This window comes from Oryctolagus cuniculus, chromosome 1 (genome assembly GCF_964237555.1).
Source record: "Oryctolagus cuniculus chromosome 1, mOryCun1.1, whole genome shotgun sequence".
Classification (NCBI taxonomy): domain Eukaryota; kingdom Metazoa; phylum Chordata; class Mammalia; order Lagomorpha; family Leporidae; genus Oryctolagus; species Oryctolagus cuniculus.
The window spans coordinates 83,672,679-83,694,085 of NC_091432.1; the positions used below are offsets into that span (position 1 = coordinate 83,672,679).

The window sequence follows — 21,407 nt, forward strand, 5'->3', positions numbered from 1 at the left end:
GTTCATTTGAAGCATAATAAGATTTTCTCTGTCCAGCACTTCACTGCTGGTCTCGGTTCACACTTGTCAGCTCACTCCAGTTGTGCCATTTATTTCAGACTGGTAGCAGCTATAGGTATGACACCAGAAGTGCATGGAGTGACCCTCGTTGGTCCTGTGTGGATAGGACCTCCATCTTCCTTCATTATTACCACACTCTGTGCAGAACAATGATCCCTGTTAAGCACCAAGAGCCTGACACAAGTTCAAGATGCATAGAGAAAGGAAGAAAAATAGTATCAAGACTTGACCTCTTTTGTCTGTGGAGCCTGTGAAAGATGTCTGTGAGTTTTTAGAAATGAAATAATCCATTTAAAAATGTACTGGACACATTAACATGAAGGGGGGAAATTCGTGGGGATTGAGTGGGGACTCTATATCTTTGTCTCTTCCTGTGAATCTGTAATTATTTTGAAATAGAAGGCTAAAAATAAACTTTACTGAGAATTGGGAGTTCATATTTTAAATGATTAGAAATGATTAAATATATCATGCAGAAGTAAACAAACTCTCTTAGGAACATCTACAAAAATAGGCCATCAAGCCATTCTTAAATTTTTTTGTTTGTTATGGTAATCTTCGCAAGGTAATTTTGATCGTATTTTAACCCCCAAACCATTGCCTGTAGCCTCTGGGGACAGGTTGTTTGAGCTCTTGTAGTCTTTGGGGTGTCATTCTTTGAGGGCAGGATGTCTGAATGTGGCACAGGGCATAGGGGATATGGCTAGAAGGTAGATGAGTCAGATACCCACAGGGAGCATTCATCTGATCAGGAACAGCTCCAGACGTTTTCCCTTTCATCTCAAAAAATGTTTACAGCTGATTCAATGAGCACACTGTACATATATTTTTCTAATATTTGTGAATAAAAAGGAACAATTATGGCTAGTATGTGCTACATGCTGGGATCAACTAATTCAAGTTCAAGCTGTGCACAGTTCTGCAACAACAAATAAATAAACTCTGTGTATCTGCTTATACAATTAAATATTAAGATGCCTTAAGAATTCTGCATTGTTACTGCCTCTATTATACAGCAAATAAATATGGAACAGGAAAAGAATAATTTTTAAACAAAAGCAGATCTAAAAAATTCAGACATGTTTTAAAATTCCAACTATGTATTTCTAAAGAAATGACAAGTTCCTATTTAGCAGCATCATTTGGGTATCTCAACTGAGAAGTGCAGGGGTGGCTGACATGGGAGGGGCAGTATGCATTCCCAACTGGGGTAATCACTTGAGTCTTTTTCACTGGGAGGCACTCCTTGGAACATGAAGCTCACTGTGAATGGGTTATCCTAATTGATGTTGTTAATCTACCCCCATTCAGTATGTACTTGTGAATGGAAAAAGGTCATATCTTACTGACTCAGTCACAGAGATCAGGCTGAAGAAGGAACTAGATGCCTGTGTGGCACACGGGGAAGAATTTTTAGCTAGAAAAGAGAGAGTCATCCTCTCATACTTCAAGAGCTGCCTAGGTGAATGGTTGTTTGCAGGTTTGTTCTGTTTTGTTCTAGAGGTACAGGTAAAAATAGCAGGTGCAATTATGGAGCCTAACTGTTTGCCTCAATGTACAGAACCCTGCACTCAATGGAACTGCCTAGTGGTGGTGAAAGCTCCACCTGACTCATCCGGAGCTGGATGCTGGCTCAGGGACACCACGGTGGGAGGGATACTTTCATCAGGGGTCAGTTGCACCTGGCATGTGTTGCAGTCCCCTGTAGGTCAGATTGAATGAGGCTGGCTTATCTCTTCAGTGGTGTAAACTTGCCTGCTGCTGATTTGGTGTCGTAAACACATATTTTTTGAGTGTCAGCCATGTGCAGCACTGTTGTTGGCAGTGAAACTAGAGCAGTTACGCGAGCAGAGGTCTGGCCTTTATAGAACCTATTTTCTATTAGCAGGCAGATGGAAGGAGACACCTTTCTGGGGATGCCTACTGCAGGACTATGCTGGGTAGTGGACCAAGGATAAATTCTGCATATCTTTGTAAATCAAAACAGATTCTCTTTGAAGGGCATCAGTAATGCTTTTTCTTTTACAGTCGTGTTCTAAAGGTAAATGCCAAAGAAAACCAAGAAATATCTTTTTTATGATACGTATACTCCATGTGGAAAACCCTCATAAGAAAGTATAATAATAACTGAAAGTTGTTTTCACTGTTCATATACTTCTCTATCAGAGGTGAGTGGTGGTGGGGGGACTTCTTTGGACCAGAAATTCTTAGGTGGATTTTATATCTACATACATTAAGCAGACAATATAGTTTTGATTAATAACTGGTCTCAAGTCTGACATACCATAGTTTGAAGAATGGATCTTAAATTTAATACTCAGGGATCATTGATAATTTACTTAACCCAATCTGTTTTCTTATCTTTAAAATGGAGACAAAAATAGCCACTACCTCAAGAGTACATGTATTAAGAAATATTTACTGAATGAGAGATTGAGAAACTTTAATGTAAATTCATTTATTGGATTTATTAGACACATAGTGATTAAATACTGATTGGGTGTAGAAACAAAAGTAAGGGCAAGCAGTTGTCAAACTATTTGAGGATGATGTGATCATCTATATAGAAAACCTTGTGGAATGTACATATATAGAGATTTTATATATATATATATATATATATATATTCATCTATATATAAAACCCTAGGACTGATAAGCAAATTTCAGGGTAGAAGATCAACATACAGAAATCAATTTCATATATTGACAACAAGAAACAAATTTTAAAGACAATTTTGAGACAGTGTTGTGGTATAGCAAGTTTAGCTGCTGCTTGGGATGCCTGCATCCCATACTGGAGTGCCTATTTTGAATCCTAGCTATTCCACATCCAAACCAACTTCTTCATAATTTGCCAGAGAGGCAATGGATGATAGCCCAAGTACTTGAGTTTCTGTCACCCACATGGGAGATCCAGATGGAGCTCCTGGCTCCTAGCTTTAGCTTGACCTCTCTCTGGCTGTTACAGACATTTGAGAAGTGAAACAGCAGATGGAAAATCTCTCTCTCTCTCTCTTTTCTTCCTTCTCTCCCTCCCTCTACCTTTCTTTGTCTTCTTCCTTTCTCTTTGTCACTCTTTTAAATAAATAAATATTTTAAACAAAATATGATATTTTTAATAGTATCAAAAATAAGACAATTTTATGGAAAAATTGACAACAAATGTGCAAGATGTATATTCTGCAACTATAAAACATTGCTTAAATAAAAAGATGAATGGAGAGAAATGCCATGTTATGTATCAAAATACTCAAAGTTGTTAAGATGTTAATTCTATGCCAATTGATCTATAAATTCAATGCAATCCCAGTCAAAATCCTAATGGGCTTCCTGAATTTCTTTTGGATTTTAAAAGTGATTCCACATTTCATATGGAAACACAAAGGATCTGAAATAATGCAAACAACATTGTGAAAGAACAAAGTTGAAGACTTACACCTTCTCATTTCAAGACTGATAAAGCTGAATTAATCAAGACTGGGGCAAAGATCAGTGGAACAGAATGGAGGGCTCACAAATAGATCCATGCATATGTAGTCAGAGGTGTTTTTTTTTTTTTTTTTTAAGATTTTTTTTGACAGAGAGAGAGAGAACGAGAGAAAGATTGAGACAGAGATCGAGAGAGATCTTCTATATGCTGATTCACTCCCCAAAAGGCTGCAATGGCTGGGGCTGGGCCGGGCTGAAGCCAGGAGCTTCTTGCAGGTATTCCACATGGGTGCAGATGCCCAAGTACTTGAGCCATTTGCAGAGAGCTGCAAAGGAAGTGGAGTAGCTGGGACTTGAATCGGTGCCCACATGGGGTCCCAGCACTGCAGGTGAAGCATTAACCTTCTACACCACAGTGCCAGCCCCAGTCAGTGGTTTTTGATGGAAGTACAAAGGCAGATCAGTAGAGAAAGGGCTGTTTTCAGCAAATGGCTGTAATAGTAAACATCTACATGCCAAAAAATCAACATGGAGCCATACATTGAACCATATTCTAAACCTAAAATGGATCACATATAGCACCTAACACAACAAAAGCATGATCTGTAAAAGAAACAATTGGCTGTCATCAAAACGTATTTTCTTCACTGAATTAGACCATCTACATGCCAATATACCCTTCTTTCTGCATCTTATGATCATTGTTGTCAAATCCACATTTTGTGATACTCATATTCTGGTTTTCAAGAATATATATATATATATATGTTGATATATCTACATGTGAAATGAATAAGGCAAAATATTAAAAATTGTTAAATCTTAAACTGGTTCTAGGAGCACAAAGAAAGAAATGTCATTGTACATGATAAATGTGTCTAATTATTAATATTTTTAATTTAAAATGTTTAAATTTATGTTCTTCAAATTCACTAGAAGCCACAGACTGGAGAAAATATTTGCAAATCACATATGTGATAAGCAACATTTATCTAGAACATGTAAAGAGCTCTCAAAGCTTAAAAAAAAACCCATTTTTAAAACATAAATCATTTGAACACCTAAGGAAGATAACTCAGATGAAAGATGAGCCTTTTAAAGATGCTCAACATTATCAGGAAGATACAAATTAAAATTATAATGATATACCCTTACAGATTCATTGACGTGTCTAAAATTAAGGCAACCAGCCCTGCCAACTTAAACTCAATTGAAGACATGGAGCAACTGGAACTTGGCACATATATTGCAAGTAGGAATATAAAAACCATGCAAACATACACCCACAATGTGATAGAGCTATTCTAAGTATTACTCAGGACTAATGAAAGTATCCGTCTCATGAAAATTGTATGTAAGTGTCCTTAGCAACTTTATTTGTAATAGCAAAATGCTAAAGTAACCCAAATGTCCATGCACAGGTCAACGTTGTTTTTTTTTTTAACTTTTATTTAATGAATATGAATTTCTAAAGTACGACTTATGGATTACAATGGCTTCCCCCCCATACCGTCCCTCCCACCCACAACCCTCCCCTTTCCCACTCTCTCTCCCCTTCCATTCACATCAAGATCCATTTTCAATTATCTTAACATACAGAAGATCAGCCTAGCACACATTAAGTAAGGATTTCAACAGTTTGCTCCCACACAGAAACATAAAGTGAAAAATAATAGATGATTTTTTTTAAATGATGATGAAATCAGATCAGACCTATTGTCATGTTTAATCCCAGTGAGAGTCAAGTTGGGAGTTGATAATTTCTTTTTTTTTTTTTTTTTTTTTTTTTTTTTTTTTTTTTTACAGAGGATCAGTTTAGTATGCATTAAGTAAAGATTTCGACAGTTTGCACCCCCATAGAAACACAAAGTGAAATATATTGTTTGAGTACTCGTTATAGCATTAAATCTCAATGCACAGCACATTAAGGACAGAGATCCTACATGAGGAGTAAGTGCACAGTGACTCCTGTTGTTGGCTTTACCAATTGACACTCCTGTCTATGGCATCAGTAATCTCCCTATGCTCCAGTCATGAGTTTCCAAGGCTATGGAAGCCCTCTGAGTTCTCCGACTCTTATCTTGTTTAGACAAGGTCATAGTCAAAGTGGAGGTTCTCTCCTCCCTTCAGAGAAAGGTACCTCCTTCTTTGAAGACCTGTTCTTTCCACTGGGATCTCACTCACAGAGATCTTTTTGCCAGAGTGTCTTGGCTTTCCATGCTGCACAGGTCAACGTTTTAAAAACTGTGATGTATCCACACGATAGAATATTACTAAGAAATGATCTAATGTCATATACACAATAGTGTGGACTCATCCCTAAATAATTATTCTGAGTGAAAAAATAAAACAGAAGAAAAGGAATATATATTGTATGATTTAAGCTCTATAAGACTATAGAAAATACAAAGTAATTTGTAGCAGTAGAAGGCTAATATGTGGCTGCATAGAGGTACACAGAGTGTGTTGTAAGGAATTAAAATTTAGAAGGATGCGGCCAGTGCTGTGTCGCAGCAGGTTAAGCCACTGTCTGCGGTGCTGGCATTCCATATGAGCACTGGTTAGAGTCCCAGCTGTTCCACTTCTGATCCAGCCCCCTACTAATGTAACAGCAGAGGACAACCTGTCGCTCCCCCTCTTCGTGGAGGAACAACACAGGACCCTGCGCTGTTCTTTCGTCTGCTCGGCCCTCCCCGGGTTTGCTGCTGGTTCTTCCCGGGTTGGCTGGTTGGCTACTGTCCCTTCCACCTCTGTGGAAGGGCGGTTCCCCCTGGCCACTTTCCCCACTTCCGCAGGGGAATGGCACACCGCCGGCCGGCTCTCTCGGGGGCTGCACAGGTGTTCCCTTAAATGTTCCCCTTAGATGTTCCTGGTGCATGCCGTCTCTCTCCTCCTTTATAGTCCTCCTCCACCAATCCCAACTCGGCTGCCCACATGCCGAGTACGCTGCTCTCCTCCAATCAGGAGCAAGTCCTACAGTTTATTGGCTGAACTGGAGGCAGCTGTGTAGAAGCTGTTTTCTTCTCTCCCAGCACCATATTGTGGGAGAGCAGATGCATAGAATAAGTCCCAATTCCAGTAACTTAGTCCAGTCCGGATTGCTCCCCACAGATCCCCCTTTCTTTTTATTTTTGGCGTTGATACGCGCCTGTCTTCGGTGCCCCGTGGCACACACTCTGCTCTGCTTGCTAGAGTTGCCACAGGTTCTTACAAGTCCTATCAATCAGGCAAACCGAATCCGGGTCCTCTCTTCGCCATGTTGTGAGGAGGTTTTTAGGCGCTGATGCGTGCCTGTCTTCGGTGACCTGCGGCTCATACTCTGGTCGAGCCGCCTGCTGGTGCTTACCGCCTTAATCAGGCAGACCGAATCCAAGCTCTCTCATTGCCATGTTGTGGGGTGACTTATTGGTGTTGATAACGTGCCTATCTTCGGTGACCTGCAGCTCACACTCTGGTTGAGCTGCCCGCTGGTGCTTACCGCCTTACTAATCAGGCAGACCGAATCCAAGCTCTCTCATTGCGGTATTGTGGGGAGACTATTGATGTTAATAACGTGCCCGTCTTCGGTGACCTGCGGTGCATAAGCTGCTAGCCGCCTGCAGGTGCTCATCGCCTCACTAATCAGGCAGACCGAATCCAAGCCTTCTCATTGCAGTATTGTGGGGAGGCCTTTCTATTTCTCTATTTCTCTATCTCCGGGCATTCCTATTTCTCCCATTTTACTTCTGTCTGCCAACATTCCTATTTCTCTCATTTTACTTCTAAACTTCTGTTTCTCATCCCTGCGGCTTCCCGGTGCCCGCCCCGAGGCTGCTTCTCGGCGGCTTCCCGGCTGAGCCGCTTCAGCCCGCGCCTCTCTCATCTGCGCGGCTCGGCTTTGCGCGCACACTCCGCAGTCTCGCACTAGCCCAGCGTTCCCTATCTACTTGTGCCCCGCACGCTCTCTCTGCGCACGGCAGCCTCCACGAGTCACACAGCGTAGCTTACGTCTCCGCCACTAGCATTCAATCTAAGTTCCCCGGGCTAACCTGGCGAATTCAACCCAGCTCACGTTTCCGCTTCTGGTTTCAATTCTTCGCCCCCCATTCCCGGGCTAACTTGAGAATCCCAAAGTGGCTTTCGTCTCCGCCTCGGCCTGCCCCCCGTGGCTTCAATTTCCCTAACATTTTTCTCTACCCGGTACGTTTCCCCAAGCTTTCCTCCAACAATACTCCTCCCTCATTTCTCCTGGCTTCTCCCCACAGTCCGCATCCGAGTCTGTTTGTTCTAGCTTTCACTTTCGCTTTCGACCTTAGAGATTTCTCCCAGCTTCCCCCCATAGTCCGTATCTGAGTCTATGCCTAGGCTTTCAATAGCTTCTTCCGGCACCTTTTTCGTCCGGCTTTTCCCTAGGCTGTTTGCTAGTCTCTCTCTCCGATATTTTCCCATTTCTTCCCGTTTCTTCCCTCCTAAGTTTCCTATCCGAGTCATGGCACCATTATGTCGCTCCCCATCTTCGTGGAGGAACGACACAGGACCCTGCGCTGTTCTTTCGTCTGCTCGGCCCTCCCCGGGTTTGCTGCTGGTTCTTCCCGGGTTGGCTACTGTCCCTTCCACCTCCGTGGAAGGGCGGTTCCCCCTGCCACATTCCCCACTTCCGCAGGGGAGCGGCACACCGCCGGCCGGCTCTCTCGGGGGCTGCACAGGTGTTCCCCTTAGATGTTCCCCTTAGATGTTCCCCTTAGATGTTCCTGGTGCATGCCGTCTCTCTCCTCCTTTATAGTCCTCCTCTGCCAATCCCAACTCGGCTGCCCACACGCCGAGTACGCTGCTCTCCTCCAATCAGGAGCAAGTCCTACAGTTTATTGGCTGAACTGGAGGCAGCTGTGTAGAAGCTGCTTTCTTCTCTCCCAGCACCATATTGTGGGAGAGCAGATGCATAGAATAAGTCTTAATTCCAGTAACAGTATAGTCCAAGTTGCTCCCCACACAACCCAAGTGCTTGGGCTTCTGCATCCACACTGGAAACCCTGATGAAGCTTCTGGCTTTGGCTTGGCCACTGCAGCCATTTGGGGAGTGAACCAGCAGATGAAAAAAAAAATTTTTTTTCTCTCTCTCTCCCTCTTGTCTCTTTCTCTCTCTCCTGTCTCTCTCTCTCTCATTTCTGTCTCTCCTTATCTTACTATAACTTTCAAATAAGTAAATAAATCTTTAAAATATTTAGAAAGATGGGGCAGGTATTTGGTACAATGTTAACATGCCTCTTGCTTTGACCACACCCCGTATCAGATGGCTCAGTTTCTGTCCTGGCTCCTTTGCTTTTGATCCAGCTCCTTCCTAATCTGTATCCTAGGGAGCAGATGATGGTTCAAGTACTTTGGTCCCTGCCACCCATATGGGAAATCCATACTGAGTTCCAGGTTCCTGGCTTCAGCTTGGCCTTGCCCTGGCCGTTCTAGGCATTTGGGGAGCAAAGCAGTGGATAGAAGATTGTTGTATCTCTCCTTCTTCTCTATTTCTGTCTCCCTCCCTCCTTTTCAAATAAAATGAAAATAAATGAATGTGAATTTTTAAAAATAAAAATGGAATGCAGGATACTTTGGGGGATACTAGATATGTTATCTTGATTGTGGTGATGGTTTGATGCATATCCAAATTTACCAAATTGTTTGCAGTTTTTTATATGTTAAATAATTAATATTTGAAAAGCAGTGAAAAATGCGACAGTTGTCACAAAGCTTAGGCGTCATGATGTGTGATTTTGACAATTGCTGGCTAGCCTCAGCAGTGATTTTTGCTCAGAAGAGGTCATGTTTCAAGTTGTAACCACATACAGTGTGATTAGCTATGGAAGCGTAGATGGAAGCAAGAAAATCATAATGCTGGACGTTGGTGGTGTTAATATGGAGCCTTGTGTGAATCTTATAATAATTAACACATTTCAGACTCATCCATTTCATTTTGTCCTCAAATTTTTTGATCATGAATCTTACGCCTGAACACTCATTTGCACTTCTAGATACTGAGTAAACATAGCCATAGACGTACTTTATTTTAATAATTGCAATTTTTAAGGAATGTGTTTGATCTTTCATTTAAAAGAGTGTAAAACCCCACCACTATATTTTAATTTGCCTTTCATCCAAGGACTGCTCAAAATAATTCAATTTCCAAGGCTTGTGATGTAGCATCTTCCAGTTTGACAGATGGAAGGAAAAAGAGTTAAATGACTTCCAAGGATCACAAAGCAATATTGTGACTGTAAGTCTGTGTGTGTGTGCTTGCCCCTGTGTGAGTGTGCAAATATGTGTATAGTAAGTGAGGCAGGCAAGGTGACAAACAAGAACTGTTTCTTTGAGTTTGTTACTTATTGCGTTATGTTTCCTCTTTAGTGATTTTACTCTGCTGTTCCCTTCCAAATGCCCAAGTACTTTTATATGAAAGTGTCATATAATATGATATGTCTCCTCAGACTCAGGCATACACTGAAACTCTGTTAACAGTTAATGGGTTTGTGATAATGATTGAGTTAGTATAATTGAGTGTCTTTGGGAAATGATTGGATTGGATATGCCTCATGTTCATATCATTCTGGCATTACATGGAGAGACCACATGGAAGGCAGGTGATGCGAGACCCCCCACCCCCCATGTCGTTTCTGCTTCCTGGTTTGCCATGTAATCATCTTGACTCCTTCTACCTCAGCAGATGCCTGGACAGTTGAGGCTGTTTCATTTGAAATTGTGAACCTTCAAATTATACTAAACTTTTTCCTTCCTAAGAAATTCCTATCTAGTATCTTAGTTAAAATAATGAAAAACTGACTCCTACGTCATGGGCAGATCACAAAGAATAAACAGGAATACCATATGACCAAAGAAGAAAAAGGGGAAAAAAAAAAAAAAAACAATGTGACAGCCCATGACAAACTCCTCACCTTTCAAGATTCCCCTCTGTTTTGGAATGTGCTTACTATTTATAAATCTTGTGATGTTGCTTTTGAGGCACTCGGCATCTATTCTTTGGCAAGAATTTTACCAAACTCTTTGCATGCTTTTAATGATCATTACAACACTGAAAAATGTCTAAGAAAACTAGGTTTGCTTTGATTGAACCCCTTGTTGAGGGTCAAATAGGTAGCGAGTAATATATTCTAAATTTGTAACTGGGATATTGAGGCAGAGAAGTTAGGGTTCTTCTCCAGTTAGCTGAGCAAATTACCCACTTGGGGCCTAAGCTATAAAAGATTATGAAGTTTATATTAAAGGGAAGCCATGTTACAAGCAACCTAGAATGTTATGACTCCTCAGTGATGCTGTTTTCCTTTCCTCCCACCATCTTCTGGTTCTAGATTCTTTGCCCTTATCCTAGGTCAGGCAAAACTCGGTCCTCTTGGCTGTTGGCTCTGCTATATCACCTCATTAGTACAGACCTTCTGATTAGAAATCTGCCTTCATGGAAGGATTGGGAGTCTCTTGAGGATGGAGGACAGAGACACTCTTGCTTATCTCTCTTCCTCCATGTCCAGCACAGAGTCCAGTAGATACTGGATGTGTCTCACTCAATGTCTGTAGATCTGCTTTTGTAACCTGTATCCCCCACCCCTGCTCATTTCTGTCTGATCTATGTTTGCATTCCAGAGACTGCTTGATTCCCTGTCACTTCTCCACTCTTTGACTTGCAGAGTTCTGTCTCCCTTGGGTGGCAGCACCTTTCCTGTCTGTGTGGTGGGTGGTTCTTGACCGCTCTGGATGCTCCATGAAACTGGGCCTGGTTCCTGTACTTATATGTGCTCACACCTGCCCAGGTCTCCAGCCTTCAGAATCCTTTTTGTACTTTAACATCATGTTGACATTCTATTCTGACTCAACCCAATTGATAACACTGTTACTATTCTTTCAATCAAGGAAAACACATGACTGTCTTTATAGTCATAAGTCACATCTTGTTTCCTTCCTGTTCTATTATCTGGTGCCTCTTCATCTAATTTCATGTGGGCATTTCTATTCTGCCTCGCAGGCATCACCCAAGATTCTACAGTAGCTCCTGTGTTTACCTATTTCTGTGGAAGGTAATTAAAGTTGTGTTTTGGCACATGGCATATCCTATGCTGCATTCTTTGGTGAATAACTTTTGGGGCTGAAACTTTGACAGCAACTGGGTTATATTCCTTCAAATATTTTAGCTATTCTGGGTTTTAGGCAACTTTGAATATTCCAATCTTTTTTGATTCGATGCCTTCCTAAGTCTTAGCTGCTGTATGTGGCATTTTGCTTATACAGGGATTATAGGTCAAATTATGTGCCTAATTTAGACGGAAGTTCAACAGGAATACTGAGGATAGAGGAATCAGGGCGAAAATCAAGAACTGCTTGTTGACCATTTCCAGTGATGTCTTTTATGGTGTGGGGATTTACATGAATTCCACACACTCCATGAGTATGCACACCCCGTTTACTTTTAGTGTTTTTATAAACTGAATCCCAAGAGTTTTGGCATCACTTTGGACATTGTTTCTGACCTTGTCCCTACCGTACATTTCTGCAGCCTGGTGATTTGGGTGAGAGCTACGAAGATATATGAGAGTACTGTATTTTCTCTTTGGCTTCTCTGGCAGACATCTAATTTCCTGGTTGGCACTTGTTTCAACTGTAAAATAGGAAAGGTGTGAGAGAACACACCAGGCATTGTTGCACTCCTATTTTAAAATGACTGGATATGAGCACCTCCCAAAGAGCCTCAGAGTTTTCCTTAGAGTCCTCTCTGGAGTTCCTGAGGAAGACCGAGCCCAGTCAGGAAATCTCATTGTGCAGTAACTGATACTTGATGTGCAGAGAAGTAGGGTGAAAGAAGCTTACATACTTGCAGGCAAAATATTTTCTTTTCCTACAGGTAAAAGATCTTTAAAAAGTCTTTCTCACTCTTTGTGAATAAACAGATGAAATAATTTACCCCACAGCAGCTTTTTGTTGCAAAGAAAATCAATTCAATACCTGATCATTTGGAGGTGTTGATTTGATATTGCAACAATTTCCCATGTAGCATGGGAACTGTTTTGACACCCAGCCCACTCTTTTTCTGTTCCCCCATATTGTCTCCTTTGTGTGTATGCATGTGTGTGATGTCTGCCTCCAAAATTCAAATAAAGTATTTGTGAATGTGATTATACTTCAAAAACAGAACTATTTAATATATATGGCCCTGCATAAAATCATTTCTGTTATGCCAAGAGTCATTTTAATTTAATCTTATCATTTTTTTTTTCCTATATGCCAAGACTATTTAGTGTGGCCCTCTGGAATTTGGGGTTTTTTACTTAATGTCTCCTTATTTTGCTGTAGCATTCATGTTCTCTATTTCCTTTTTTAGGGGTCATCACTGCTGCAGACATTCTTGATCGAGAGACAACGGGGTCATACTGGCTGACAGTGTATGCCACAGACCGGGGCGTGGTTCCACTCTATTCTACCATTGAGGTCTACATTGAAGTTGAAGACGTGAATGACAATGCCCCACTGACCTCAGAACCTATTTATTATCCTGTTGTCATGGAAAATTCTCCCAAGGATGTATCTGTCATTCAGATCCAAGCTGAAGATCCAGATTCCAGCTCCAATGAAAAACTGACATACAGGATTACAAGTGGGAACCCTCAGAATTTTTTTGCCATGAATATCAAAACAGGTAAGAGTATGACTTTTTCAATTGGTAGTTTAGCTTTTAAATTCATTAGCCTGATACTTACTATACACATTTATTTAGAGAATAGTGTCTTCCTTTCTGAATAGTGTCTTTCCTTTCTGAAAAGGTGAACATTCAGTATGTTTGGTATGTTTTATTTTCACCTGACACAGGTGAAGTGATCCCACAAAAATCTGAGACTTTTCTCTGAAAGCTATATATTTGCTTTACTTGTGGTAATAAGAATGTGATTTCAAAGCTCCTGGGAGAGCCAACTACCCCCTTCTCCTTCTTGGGAGACAGTATCCTGTCCTGTGCTGAGGTCTTTAGGTAGGCTGGCTTTGCGACACCTTTGTGACTGGGAACTTCTCCCTTGCTTGGTCTAACTGAATCCCAGAAATGATCTGCTTAAAGCCTTAACTTTAAGCCCCAGAATGTTTTGCAATTCCTGTACTATCCATTAAGGAAGTGTTAACACTTCAAAAAAAAAAAAAACAACAAACTTCCAGTGTGTTAGTCTTTGTAAAAAAGACTAAAATCTTTGATCTGTTGCTCAAAGATTTTCTAGAGATATAATAAAAACTTTGTTTGTTGTTGGAAGGGTCAGAAGTACCTAAAGACCAAAGGGCTATGGTTTGCTGACTGCATTCTGAGACAAGGACCTACGTGGGACAAATGATTTGCAGAGTCATTGTTAGAGATTCATTACTTGTGATTTCCTCTTTTAGAGCTGACTCAGAGTTGCAATGGTTGGGACCTCCAAGCACTGTGTTTTAGAATGCTGTAAATTACTTTTACCTTGGTCAAGTGAGTTGATACCAGTCAATAGTTAGGCTAGGTTGGTTTTGTTGATAGTATTTTTGGTGTGGACAGTCTCAGATTCCAGTAGAACTACTGATATAGTTTTCTGTGTTTATTAAAGTAGAAAGATATGTCTGACCTCAAGTATTTCTTAAATGTCAGGCTCCCACTAACTTAATTTGAAGAGAATGCCAGGTTTTTTTTTTTTTTTCATTTTAAAAAGTTTATTAATATAAAGGCAACAGATTTGTGCATTCCATAGGTACAATCCCAAGAAGACAGCCACACTTCTCTCACTCCACTGCTTCCCCACACCATCCTTTTCCCTCTCTTCATCAGTCTTTCAGTAACTATTGGTTTTCTCTAATGGTGAGTCACTCATTTTGATTAGCAAACTTCTGCATTCTAACAGTATTGCATTAGGATTTGACTTGTGCTTGTTTATAACACAAAGGGAGGTCTGATGGAGACCTGCATATGTGGATGAGCGGACTCTGCAGTTTGGAACCTGGTCCAACCTTTTGGAACTGTATTAAGTGGGAGAAGTGCCACCCAAAGAATGAACCCCTGCCCTGTGCTAGGAAGCCCCTCCTCATTCACTTTCTCCTACCACAGAGCTCTGAGGAAGGTGACAACAGGGAAAAACATTTGAACATTGTGCACATTCAAGAGACCCAGTGGTAGGGGAGGAGGGAGAGAGGGTAGGAGAGAACAAAGACAGATAGTGTCCCATCAAAGTTGACACAACTGCTGCAGAAGGGCGGTTTTTCAGCGAATCTCTTGGACCACTTTGCATTGAAAATGAAGAAAGAGGAACAGCCAGAAGAAAGAATTGGAGTTGGATGTGAAATTGGACTGCCCTTTACATGCATAGAAGAATATGTACTCTTATGTAACTGGAGCTTCCTTTTGCATAGCTCTTAAAAGTTTGCACATGAATTTTAAAGAAGCCCAGTATTATCACAGTTGGGCATATGCTGCATAGTAACAGCCTTAATCATATTCATAGTCTCTCTATTTCCATAGTTTTTAAAAACATTCTTGCCAAGAATGACATTTTTGTCTGATTGTCTAATTGTCTGAAAAAAAAAATACACAATATTTCTGGCTGATGTTGTGGAGCAGCAGGACTAGCTGCCACTTGGAACGGCAGAGTGTCAGTTAAAATCCTCACTTCTCCACTTAGGATCTAGCTTCCTGATAATGCACCTGGGAAGGCAGCAGAAGATGTCCCAAGTATTTGGCCTCCAGCCACCCGTGTGGGAGACCAGGACAGAGTTCTTGGTGGCCTGACTGGAGCTCCTGGCTCCTGACTTTGGCCTGGCCCAGCCCTGGCTTTTGCAGCCACTTGGGGAGTGATTCAGCAGATGAAAGATCTCTCTCTGTCTCTGTCTCTGTCTTTCCCACTCTGTCTGTTGCTGTATCTTTCAAATAAATAAAGCTTAAAAAAATTACACAGCAAATTCTATAGTTCTCATGCAAATAAGAAAATAGTAGACTTGATTTATCCATGTATTCAGTCACTAGGCTCTTATTGTGTCTGTTAGTTTTCAAACAAGCTCTTATCAGTAGAGTTATAAACTTAAGGTATGGTCCAAGCCTTTGAAGAGCTCAGAGTACCATGAAATTAAAAGGATGATGAACAAATATGTATTGTGTGTTAAAATAATGAAATGGTTGTGATGGGTTAGTGAACACGATGGTTAGAGAGTACTTCATGGAAGAAGTAACACTTGGGCTTAGAGGTCCTGGATTTTAAATCCTTGTTTTGCATGTCTTAACTAGAACACACCGTGGGTCACAACAGAGAGAGCAGACTAAATGGCACAGTGCTGACCTCATGAGCTTTGTAACCTTGAGCAGGTTATTAAATCTCCCTGAAATCCATTTGCCAGTGAGAAAGCAGGTTGCCAGGAATCTGGGAGTCCTAATGTAAAATGTTTAACGCATGCTTAGTGGATTGAACTCCTGCAACAGAAGTTGATATTCCATCTTGACTGCTTTACCCCAACATGACATGTCATTTAATCTCTGTGGACCTCAGTTTCTTATCTGGAAAAGGAGAATGACCTTACTTATCCACCAAGGTTGCTCATGAAGAATGAATGTTAAGTGTTTGAAGGCTGTTGGTAAACTACAAAGTGATATAAGAATCCTGTTATTACTATGCCTAATATCAATGAAATTTGAAGAACTGAAGCCTAGTGATATTCTTACTAAGCATATTGCTGTAAGTATCACAGTGTTTGCACAGAAAGCTTAAACTAGCTCAATGAACTCTCTCATAGAAGCTGTAATATTTGGCATTTCTTGTCTCTCTCAAGTCATTTGTCTGAAATAGTCCCATCAATATAACATTTCTTAAAAATAAAGCAAGAGATGAAGCTTACCACTATTTTTAGGCAAGATGTATGCTTTAGAAATTTTCAAATGCCCGTTAAATCTGAAAAATTGACCTTTTGTGCCTTCCTCTGCAGTAGAGCTGAAATATATAGTTTTGTTTTGTTTTGGTAATGTACCACATAATAAAGGTTAAAACAATTAATGCAAACTCAAATGAAGTCAGTAATTATGGTCTACAGCTTCTAGCAGATAACAGATGTCATGTTCCCAAACCAAACATGGAGAAGAAAAATTTCTATTTGAACATTCTGTTCCCTACCCAAAGAACCATTTGGTTTTTTTCTACCAGACCTAGAATTACTTAGAATCAATAGTCTGTGGACTTTTCACAGTAGTTCCTGTAGATTCAAAAGAAAAACAAAAGCTGTAATTCTGTGAGGTCTTAATCAAGAGGATGTTTGATTGATTCCAGGCACAGCAGTTGAATTCAATCAAATACAGCTTTAGGTAGTAAGAGATGCCTACGCACATGTTGAGGAGGAGATGCCAACACATTAATGTTCACTTGTCTCTTTCCTGGTGGTAGGAGCTTTGCTTCCTTACAGAACTTGCAGAGAGATTCAGGCTGACCACTCAGTTGTCATGCAGGCTGGATTGAGCAACAAGGGTGGGAAGTTGTTTTAGAGCTTCAGAATGTGTGTTTTAGGTTTGTCCATAGCATGGAAACCACTTAGTGCTGGGTCAGCATGCCAGGATTCAGTACAGCACTCAATCAGTATCAGCTACCAGTATGGTCATTCCATATTCCCCGCAGGAAAGAATTTTGTGCAAAGTGCAAGCAGACTGCCTCCACTCTGCTGTCTTTTGGGGAAGGCATACTTGGTGAAAGGCCTTGCCTTACTGTTTATAGGAACCTTCAATTCAGTTTTATAAAGTGCATTGTATGTTGCTGTTGTTCTACATTCCAGGTGCTGATGAGTGATACAATAGAAGTATACATATGCTTGTGTACTCACATAATTTTGTCTCATGGGAAATATAGGACAATCACACATACGATATACTTGTAAGGCCACCGTTCATTAAAAATGAACACTTTAACTCTATGGACAATAAGCTGTGGTTATAGACCAGGTATGTGCCATGAGGAATGGGTTGATTAGCAGAGAGCGAGTGAGCCATATGACTACCTGGGGAATATAAACTAGTTAAGTCAAACTTGAAAGCCCATCCATAGCTACTTGAGATAGTTTTCAGAGGTATAGTAACATCAGAAAGAGAATTTTTCAGGAGTAATAAATGTCTGGAGTGTTATAAATATTAGAAATAGCAAATAGGCACATCTCTTTTATTTTGCAGTCTGATGATATCTTCCATCTGCTGGTTCACTCCCCAAATGGCTGCAATAGCCAGAAGCCAGGAACTCCATCCAGGGCTCCCACAATAGAGGCTGGGGCCCTAGTCCTTGAGTCATCTTATGCTGCTTTATCAGGTGTACTACCAGGGAACTGGATCAGGGGTGGTGTAGCCAGATCTTGAACTGTCACTCCAGTGTGGGATGCTGGCCCCATAGCACTGGCTTAAATCACTCTACCGCACCAGTTGCCCTGAAGTCCATTTCTTTTTTTTTTTTTTTTTTTTTTTTGGGCCAGGCAGAGTGGACAGTGAAAAAGAGAGAGAGAGAAAGGTCTTCCTTTTTCCGTTGGTTCACCCCACAATGTCTGCTGCGGTGGGTGCGCTGCAGCTGGTGCACCACGCTGATCCAAAGCCAGGAGCCAGGTGCTTCTCCTGGTCTCCCATGCAGGTGCAGGGCCCAAGCACTTGGGCCATCCTCCACTGCACTCCCGGGCCACAGCAGAGAGCTGGCCTGGAAGAGGGGCACCCGGGAAAGAATCCGGCGCCTGGACCGGGACACCGGGACTAGAACCCGGTGTGCCGGCGCCGCAGGCGGAGGATTAGCCTATTGAGCCGCGGCACCGGCCACTGAAGTCCATTTCTTAGAAGAATTATTTTAGCGGGAGAACTATACATAAGCAAGATCCTTTGCTCTTTTCCTTTGCTTCTGCGCTTGTGGTATTGAGTATGTATCTACAAAAGGGATCCTTGCTCAGTAGATCTTCAAGGTTTCATTATCCAGAGTATGGGCTTTGTAAATTCCTTTCTGCAGTTGTGGTGTCTCCCTTTGACCCAAGCTCTGTTCACTCCACCTGAGCACTTTAGGGTACACCTGAGTAAGGGGCCTTTATGTGTAGATGGACTACCCGCCCCCTTCCCAGGTGATTAGAGAGGAAGGAACCTTCTTCCAAAGTGTATCTGCTGCAGGAAACCTTGAATTCTACTTTTATCAATTGATTCCTCTGGGTGTAGACTTTCTTTTCTATTATAACAAGCACAGATATCTTATTAAAATATTGGGTCTCCTTTGTTTATTAATCTACTTCAAATAATAGCACGCCATCACTCTTACCTTACATGGCTGGAGTGTTGAGAGTTGACTGGAAGTTAAAAGTGCTCTCCCTACCCATCCCCAGTCAACTTTGATATTTTTGTTTATACTGCCTGTTTTATGAAGTTGAGAAAATGGATAATCCTTTCTCTAATTGTCCATAAGAAAAATATCACAGATTCATAAGGTGCATAAGATGTGTGGTTAATTAAAAAAAAAATAATAACTCCGGATTATGCAATTTTAGATAGACTTGTGTTACTTCCAAATATTATAAAATCAAGCAGAATGTGTTGCTAAGTGGGGTTCAGACCTACTTTAATAATAAGCAAACATTATTCAATTTTAGTATATCATTGTTCAAAAAGTGAATGATTATAAGATAGCTCAAAAATTATAATTTGAGGTTTCTGGGGCAAACTGAGCTTTGTGTTTATGCACCACTCTGTTTAGTGATAATCTGCTTAAGCAATCATCTTTTCCAGGAAAACAGAAGGAAACCTTACTTTACAGAAATTTAAAGAAACAAATAGAAACAAGATGAGGGACATGAGTGAAAACTTTGGAGTTTGTTGTTCAGTGTGAACATTGGACATTTCTTGTCACTGTTATTCCTTGGATAGGCTGGAGTGCCATTGCGTGCTTGGGGATGGGTAGGAATAGATGCCAGATGAGCTGATATTCATAAGTACAGACAAAAAGCAGATAAGGTAACAAATGAGTTTGTAGAAAACTGTAAATCACCCTTGCTTACTTCTTTCAGCCATGAAAGGAGGCCTTGTCCTATAGAACATTAAATTGTGTTCATTTAATCCAACAAGTCCAGTAGAACAAATCGGGCTCATGCAGATTTATCACAGGGGTTATTTAAATTCAGCAGTGACCTTTGCATCCATGTGAATGTGCTCCAAATGAACAAGGACAAAGGGAACTTTTCTGCACTGTCATATCCCTGGGGATGCTGTACAGGTCCCCATTGGACCAACTCACAACCATGGGCTAGTGGTGGATGGTGGCTGCAAGGGTGCAGAGGGCTTGTTTGAGGCAGTGGGCATCCAGAGAGGGAGAGCACGCTGTCTCCCAGAGTGGACTCTTTCTGATTTCCTGTGGCTTGGGTTAGTTTGGATGCATGTTGTGATGTAAATACCAGTTTCAGAGTTTCTGAACTCCAGTATGGTTGACCTTCTGGGTCAGATCATTCTTTGTTGTGGGGCATCATTGGTCTCCCTGAGATGCCAGTAACACCTGCCCTGACACGTTGTCAAACATCCCTTGGTGGGGGACATTGTCCCTATTGAGAACTACTGAACTCATCTGGAATAACTTATAATACCCCATTTCACGCAAGCCTGTACAAAATGGATGACTAGCTGTGAGGGTGTGATTATATTGTTATCTAAAAATATGCATACGACTACATGCATATACAAATGTATATACATATAATAATAAACAAAAGGGGGTAAGAATCCAGAGCTACCTCTCCCTTCCCTCTGAAGCCAGGTTCTTTGTATTTTAAAGGTCCTTTGAATACTTGAATTCAAACCTATTAAGAAAAAGAACAAAACAATAACAAAACTTCAAACAGAATAAATGTGGAAGAAGTTATTGTTTTCTTGAATCCTTAGTGTTTGGAGAGGATTTGGCTGGTAACAAAATTCTCATCAGAGTACATTTTGAGCAGCTTTCTCCAAAACGCAGCATGAAGGGATTATTTTGAGAGTTCCAGGGTTTATTCCCTTGAAATGCTTAAGCAGCTCCAAATCCTGTTCTTGCTTAATGTCAGCCTTCTGACAGATAAACATATGGATTGTTTCATCCCTGGAGTAAAGGAGGGTGAGAGAGGGGATAAAAGTCTCTTTGACCTCGGTTAGGGATTCTGCAGTCATGTATCTACATTAAGGGTCCCTAAGGGCTTTGGCATTCCTTGCCAGTATGAGGTGCTCATTTACAAGCCTCGGGAGGCTGCATGACTCCTGGGGACTTAGACCAGTGTTCAAGTTCCCCACCTTCAGGCACATGGTGGAATTCTGAAGACTTCAGCAACATGGGAGCTAGGGCCACCATGATTAATATAAAGGAATTGGCCCCCAAATTCAATCGAGTTCCAAAGGACAGGGCTGCTAAACAGGCAATAGCATGTGTTGCACCCCATTTATGAGAAACAGGTACAAATTTTCCCACTAATATGATTGCTACTTGTACAAGTATTCCTAGGTGCTGTTTCATTCTGAAACTGAGTAAAGGTAAAGATGGGAGGCTTTGGCAACAGGAAGAGAGAGATGAGCTGTCAGAAACCTAATGTTGAGAGCATAAGGGAAAGGATGCGATGGCCATGGCTAGGTACCCACCCTGGCTGTAGAGGTCGGGGTGGGGCCGTGGGGGGAGAGGTGTTGCGTGCTGGTCATTCCGTGAGGCCAGTGGTGTGGCTCCACCTCCTGGGCTGCTCTGTGTCCCACTGACCCACCAAGGAGAGGCAGGGATGAGGGCTGGTTTTTCTGCAGAGCCTGCCTTGCCCCTGGAGCTCAGCTGTGGGGTTCACTGCTGCTGGAAATGACTGAGAATTATTTGGGAGGGTGATAGAGTCACGTAAATAAAGCAGATGATGGAGTTGTACTTATGTATAAAAAAAGATTGATTAAGGTCATAAATTTCCCTTTTATTT

General features: G+C 41.4%; 1 protein-coding gene across 6 annotated transcripts in view; it reads left to right on the forward strand.

Annotated features, from left to right (window-relative positions):
- The window catches only part of FAT3 (FAT atypical cadherin 3), a 682,631-nt gene that overhangs the window by 294,683 nt on the left and 366,541 nt on the right, over positions 1-21,407 (forward strand). For all 6 annotated transcript variants that reach the window (XM_051850335.2, XM_051850349.2, XM_051850359.2 and 3 more), the window contains exon 3: positions 12,841-13,155. In XM_051850335.2, the coding sequence (XP_051706295.2) occupies positions 12,841-13,155 (315 nt within the window). The remainder of the gene's footprint in view (positions 1-12,840; positions 13,156-21,407) is intronic.